Here is a 6,836-nt window from a genome sequence, read left to right on the forward strand (position 1 = left end):
CTTCCTCCTCCTGTGTTTTCACAAGCGGGTGGCCACGGTGCAGAGCCGCGCGTCGGCAGGCAGCGAGCCCACCCAAGCCACCCGTGTGTCCCCCAGCGTGTCCCTCGTGGGGCGGGCAGCGGCAGCGCCGTGGCTGAGGCACCCACCAAATAACCCCAGTGGGTTACTGGGAGAGCTCAGCTCCGAGCAGATGACCGCGGAGGTGGGTATCTAGCCGGGAAGCCTGGCATGGCAGCACCTTCACCCAGCCTTGAACACCCACAGCAGCCGCCGACCCATCCCAGAGCTGTTGTCCCATCTCAGAGCTGCCGTCCCATCCCGGAACCGCCGTCCCATCCCGGAACCGCCGTCCCATCCCGGAGCCCGGCTTGTTCCCAGGGATCGTTACCAGGAGCTCGTGTGTTTGGTTGCAAACAGAGGCGGGAGCGGGAGCCAGGCGCTCGTGTTTGTGTGCCTGCGGTTGCTCAGGCAACTCGGGGCCAGCCGGGGAGCTGCCAAAACCATCGGCGGCCAAGGCCGAGCCCACGGCACGCCGGCCAGCCCGGCCTCCCAACCGGGGCGAGCGGGCAGAGGGGATGGCGCTGCTCGGTGCCGCTCAAAACAACCAGACCCGGGGAGGGGGGCATCAGTGCGGAGGGGGTTTTATTGCAGAGCCGGGATACAGCGCGGGTCTGCAGCATCCTTTGGTTCGGGCTTCACCAAGGCAGCGGGAGGCCACGGGGGTTGAGGTCGGAGACCGTTGCCGACGGCAGGGCAACACCAAGCTCTCCCGGGGTGCATCCCGGGGCCGCGCCGGGAGCATCCCGGCAGCACCGGCACTAACGGCACCGTAGGGTCTGAGCATGCTGCGGCACCAGGCAAGCGGCAAAGGGGATCTCCATCCCCATGGCAAGGGCACCGGTGGGGAGGGACGGAGGCGGCGGTGGTGTAACTGGTGCGGGGTTAAAGCAGGTCCCCGGGGAAGATGGGTTGTGGTCCCCGGTGGGACTGGCAGGGAGGGTGCCCCGAGAGCCGGGGCTGAGGTAGGGAAGGTTTGGGTGCCAGCGGGGCAGGGGAGCCCTGAGGAGCAGTGCTGTTAGTACGGGGGGTGCTGCCGGCGGCAGGGAGCTGGCGGGGGGGGAGGGGGGACAGGAGGGACTGGGGGGACACACACAGATGTAGCGCTGGGGCAGAGCTTGCGGCCCGGCGGCTTCCCAATCCCACGCGCGCTGGGCGGCCGACATCCCGCCAGCCTGGGGCTGGCCCCAGCGCAGCCTCCCGGGGGTCCCACATCACACGGGCACGTCCAACGGCCGACTTTAGCGCCGGCCCCGCGGCCGACGCGCAGGGACCAGGGCGGTGGGCGCCACGGGCACCCGTCCCTACTTTTTCACTTTGGCGTCGTAGGTGCCCGCGTTCTTGTAGGCACTGACGTAGCCGCTGGTGTCCACGATGTTCTCCCGCCCGCTCTTGCCCTTGCCCTTGCCGCTCTCGTCGAAGCGCTCCTTGTGGGACCCCGTGTACTTGGAGGTGTCCGTCAGCCTCTCCACGGCCCCCACCGTCTTGGCTTTCTGCCGTGGGGAGACAGGCGATGGGAGTCAGGAACGTGCCCCATCCCCTTCCTCCCTTGCCCCACGCAAGCCCCACAAGCCCACTGCGGACCCTGCTGCGCCCTGGGGACCTGCGCAACCCCCAGCACACCCAGGGTGCCCCGGAAAGCGTTTGCGCTGCGGGCAGAGCTCCGTCCTCCCGTCCTGACCATCCCTCCCGCAGCCGAGGGGCTCTTCACTCACCGTGACGCCCACGTTGATGGGCTCCTTCCCTGCCACCAGCTGGCAGATGGCCTCGTACGCCTCCTCTTTGCTCTTGTCCTTAAACCTCTTGGGGGCCAGCTCCTCCAGCGCCTTCTTGAACTCCTCGTAGTTGATGACACGGGCTGTCTTCCCTCTGCAAGCACAAAATCCGGGCTGCCGTAAGCACGTCCTCAGGTTGCGCCTCCAAACGGGGCTGCAGGGGGGCTGAGCCGCAGCAGCGACACCCCCGGCTTCGTCCTCCCCCCACCACGGGCCACTCGCCCAACTCCGAAACGCGGCTACGGCCAGCACAGCACCGGCCGGAACGGGTCAGGGCAGGCGCTGCCGGTGCTGAGCTCCAGCAGCTTTTCAGCCACGTGCTGTTAAAGTCCTCAATGCTAAAAACCTCCTGGTGGTGTGCTGGGATTTGGGTGCTGGTGGCAGGAGGGGACGCGCATCCATTCCCGCCGCTCCCAGCCTGCCTGGGATGACCCTCTGTCCCCTGGCAGGCACAGATCCTTCTCGGGTCAAATTGGGAAGGACGTTCACGGAGCATCTCTCCCATCTCTGCCTCGTCTCTGGGGCAGCACTGTGACCCACCCTCCCACGCGCCGAAAAACATCCCGGTGCTCAGTGCCTCCTGGCCCCACCGGGGCAGAAGGGGATGCCTGGACAGAGGGCGCAGAGGGAGCGGGCTCCCCACCCATCCTTCCTCCTGCCCCCCCGGTGCAGAGCATCGGGTGTCAGCGCATCCTCGGGGACCCCAAAAATTAGCCCCCCAGATGCCTTTTAGCCCTTCCGCTGCCCCTGTGACCTCTGAGGAGGAAGGAGCAGCGTCCTCGCCAAGCTCAGGTGAGGGCTGGCCAAACCCAGGGGTGGGCTGTGCCACGGCATGCAGGACACCCCTGACCACCTTCCTTCGCTCCCTGCGGCACCTTCTCGCGAGACGGGTGCGCAGAACCGGCCTGACCCACCTCGATGCCCGGGAGCGGAGTGAGGGCACAGCCTCGGCACCAAAATCTGAGCCTCCCACCCTCTAGATTTGGATTAATTTCTTATCGGGTCTTGCGAAAGCGGTCACACAAACTCCCTGAAGGCAGGACGCCGCGGGGCAGCGCCCGCTGCTCCGTGATGGAGGGACCACGGATGGCCTGGGCACACAGCCGGGGTACCACACCTCCCCGGGGACCGCCGCACCCAGGCACCGCCACCCTGCCCGCGCTGTGAGAACAGCCCCAACCTCTGAGCGGCCGGAGGAACCCAAAAAGCCGAGTCACTTACTTCACCTTGGAGAAGACAATGTCCACGTCGGTGCTGGTGACGCTTTTGCCATCGGTGACTTTGCAGTCTTTGCACAGCTTGGCCCAGTTCTTCCCATTCATCTCTTGCCCCGTAGCCTTGGTGTCGCCGTAGATGGCGAATTTGCGGAAGCTCTCTTCCAGGGACGCCATCTCAGTGCTCCCGGCCATGGGGCTGCAGGACGGGGTGGGGGGCAGAGGGGCCCGTTAATGCCTGGGCTCTGGCTGGCAGCACCGGCAGAGCTCTGCCGCTCCGGGCTCGGCTCCGCCAGGGCAGGAGGAGAAGGGCTGGCAAGAGCAGAGGGACCGCGGCAGGAGCGCGGCGTTGGCACCGCCTGCACGCGTGGGGGTGAGGGCCGGCAGCAGCCTCGGACAAGCGCCGAGGCCGAGAGCCAAGATGTGTTTTGGGGGATGGAGGTTCCCGCTGGAGAGCCGTCAGCAGCAAGGCTGTCGGCTCCCGGGGCCGGCGAGGAGTGAGCGCATCAGCCCGGCCCCGCGGGAGCACTCTCCGGGAATGACGCAATGCGGCCGCCTTCCTCCCGCTCGCCCATGATGAGAAACGGCACCGCTGCCTGCCTCCAGCCCCACCTCTCCCCTGCCTGCTGCCTCTGCCAACGGCCGCGTCCCCCTGTGTGGAGCTGGGCCGAACACGGTGCCCCACAGCCAGCGGCGCTGGTGTGCTTAGGAATCCTCTCCACCACCCCGTGAGGCCCCTCCACCACCCCAGGAATCCCCTCCATCAATCCAGAAAGCCTCTCCACAACCCCACGTGGCCACTCAACCACCCCATGCAGCCCCCCCATGACCCCATGAGGCCCCTCCACCAGCCCAAGAGCCATCTCCACCACCCCAAGAGGCCCCTCCATCAACCCAGAAAGCCTCTCCACCACCCCAACAAGGCGACTCCACCAGCCCACAAGGCCACTCCATCACCCCACGAAGCTTCTCCACCACCCCAGGAATCCCCTCCATCAATCCAGAAAGCCTCTCCACGACCCCACGTGGCCACTCAACCACCCCATGCAGCCCCCCCATGACCCCATGAGGCCCCTCCACCAGCCCAAGAGCCATCTCCACCACCCCAAGAGGCCCCTCCATCAACCCAGAAAGCCTCTCCACCACCCCAACAAGGCAACTCCACCAGCCCACAAGGCCACTCCATCACCCCACGAAGCTTCTCCACCACCCCAGGAAGCTCCTCCATCAACCCAGAAAGCCGTCATGACCCCACAAGGCCACTCAACCACCCCAAATGGCCCCTCCATCACCCCACAAGACCCCTCCACAACCCCATGAGGCCCCTCCATCACCCCACGAGGTCTCTGCGCCTCCACTGAGTGCCATGGCTGCCACCGCCTCATGCCGGCCACCCGCCTGCCATTGCCTCGCCATCCCCGCCCTGCCGCCTCCGCATCCCTCTCCGTGCGCTGAGCGCCTGCAGCGCCTCAGCCGGGACAGGGCGCAGCGGTACCCAGTTGCGACCCCGGCACCCCGAGGTGCAGAGCGGGTACCCCGCCCGGTGCCCGGCCCCGGGGATGGGGGCACGAAAGATGCTGCCGCCATGGACCTTCGCGTTGCCTGGCAACCGTCACTAGGGAGGAGCGGCGTTGCCTGGCGACCGTCGCTAAGGAGGAGTGGCGGAGCGGGGATGCCGCTGGTCCACGCCTGTCCCCGGGCTCCACCGGGGAGGGGGGGGGTGGGGACGGACGGACACACGACGGTCCCGCACCGACCGCACCGAGCCCGCCCGGTGGCGGGGAGTGCCGGGCCAGCGGCGGCCCCGCGCAGCCGCTCGGTTTCCCTCCCCCTCCCCGGTGCACCGGCCCCGGGACGGGCAGTGGGGGGTGCGGGGAGGCGGGGTGGGGGGGGGTCCCGGTGCCGCCGCGGCCGCGCTCGGTCGGTCGGTCGGTCTGTCTGTCGGTCGGTCACTCACCTCCCGGCGCCGCGCTCTGAGGCGGGGGGGGGGCGGCCGCCGCCGCCTGTTTAAGACGCCGCCATGGCGACGGGAGGGGCCGCGGGCCGCGCCCGTACGGGGCTCCGGGCCGCCCTCTCCCGCTTCCCCTCCCCCCCCCCCCCCCTCCCCCCTCCCGCCTTCCTCCCGGGCCGCCGCACGACCGCGGAGCGCCCTCGGGGCGGGGACACCGAGCCCGGGCAGCCGGCACCCACCGCCCCCGGGACGCCTTCCACCACCCCGCGAAGACCCTCCACCACTCCACAAGACCCCTCCATCACCCCACGAAGCCCCTCCGCCAGCCCACGGGGCTCCACCGGCACCCCACAAGGTCCCTCCATCACCCCACGAGGTCCCACTGCCACCCCACAAGGTCTTTCCCCTACCCCACACAGCCCCTCCACCACCCCACAAAGCCCCTCCACCAGCCCAAAGCCCCCACACCACTCCACGAGGCCACTCCACCACCCCACAAGGTCTTTTCTCCACCCCAGAAAGCCCCACCACCACCCCACAAGGCCCCTTTATCACCCCACGAAGCCTCTCCACCACCAGGAAGCCCCTCTGCCCTCCCGCGAAGCCCCTCCACCACCCCACGAGACCCCCTCCACCACCCCACGAGGCTCCACTGGCACCCCATAAGGTCCCTTCCATCACCCCACGAGGTCCCACCACCACCCCACAAGGTCTTTCCTCCACCCCAGGAAGCCCCTCCATCACCCCTTGAAAGCCCCTTCACTGCTCCATGAGGCTCCACCAAGCACCCCACAAGGTCTTTCCTCCACCCCAGGAAGCCCCTCCACCACCAGGAAGCCCCATCACCACCCCATGAGACCCCTCCATCACCCCATAAAGCCTCTCCACCAACCCACAAGGCCCCACCATCACCTCACAAGGTCTTTCCTCCATCCCACAAAGCCCCTCCACCTCCCCAGGAAGCCCCTCCACCACCAGAAAGCCCCTCCACCACCAGAAAGCCCCTCCACCACTGCAGAAAGCCTCTCCACCACCCCACAAGACCTCTCCATCACCCCACGAAGCCCCTCCATCACTAGAAAGCCTCACCATCACCCTATGAAGCCCCTCCATCACTCCACAAGGCCCCTCCACCACCCCACAAGGCCCCTCCATCACCCCAAAAGTTTCCTCCACCACCCTACCCCTTCAGGTTCCCCCCCGTGCTCTGGCCCGCAGCCCTGTCCCTTGCCCCATGCGGCCAGTGTGCCCCTCCATAGAGGAACCATCCCCTCTCGGTGGGTGACACCACGGACCAAAGGCCACTGCCCAGGCCATGGGGACAAATGCCAACTGTCCTGGCGTGCCAGGCAGTGTGGCGAGCGCCTGTCCCCTCTGCACGGCTCAGTGGGACACCCTTGGAGCACCCCTGGGAGCAGCCAAGCCGCATGCCAGCGCTGCCCATCGTGACTGCTGGTTTCCCTCACCCGGAACCCGACCGCACACGGGGCTCCTGGTGGGTGCTGTGGGTGCTGAAGCAACACCCAAATATTGTGGTTGCCATGGGAATCCCGACACAACCCACATCACTTACTCACGGCCCCACCTCAGCTGTTTGCCCGGAGCTCGCTCCGACCTGGGCGCTCCCCAAGCACTCCCTGTCCTCCCGCACGGCCACCCGCAGCATCGTCAGGAGGTGTTCGCACCCAGGGGACGTAGCGGGTGGTTTGCTGCTGCCATAAAGGGTCCTGCGGGTAAATTGGCATGCCTGGAGAGCTGGGCAGCGGCTCCAACAACACAGGCGGCATTTGGCACCCTGTGGGCTCTCCGCCATGGTCCCTGTGCAGAGGGGCTGCAGGG

The 6,836-nt window shown here is 67.7% G+C and overlaps 1 protein-coding gene across 1 annotated transcript; it reads right to left on the reverse strand.

Moving 5' to 3' along the window:
* Positions 1 to 493: 493 nt before the first annotated feature.
* On the reverse strand, positions 494 to 5,102 carry TPPP3 (tubulin polymerization promoting protein family member 3). The gene is made up of 4 exons (XM_082489264.1): positions 5,004 to 5,102; positions 3,054 to 3,245; positions 1,773 to 1,926; positions 494 to 1,550 (listed from the first exon to the last, which is right to left on the reverse strand). Exons 2-4 carry the CDS (start codon positions 3,239 to 3,241, stop codon positions 1,362 to 1,364), a joined length of 531 nt encoding a protein of 176 aa, XP_082345390.1. The 5' UTR covers positions 3,242 to 3,245; positions 5,004 to 5,102; the 3' UTR covers positions 494 to 1,361.
* Positions 5,103 to 6,836: the final 1,734 nt, after the last annotated feature.

This window comes from Vanellus vanellus, assembly GCF_965231255.1.
Source record: "Vanellus vanellus genome assembly, chromosome: 12".
Taxonomy (NCBI): domain Eukaryota; kingdom Metazoa; phylum Chordata; class Aves; order Charadriiformes; family Charadriidae; genus Vanellus; species Vanellus vanellus.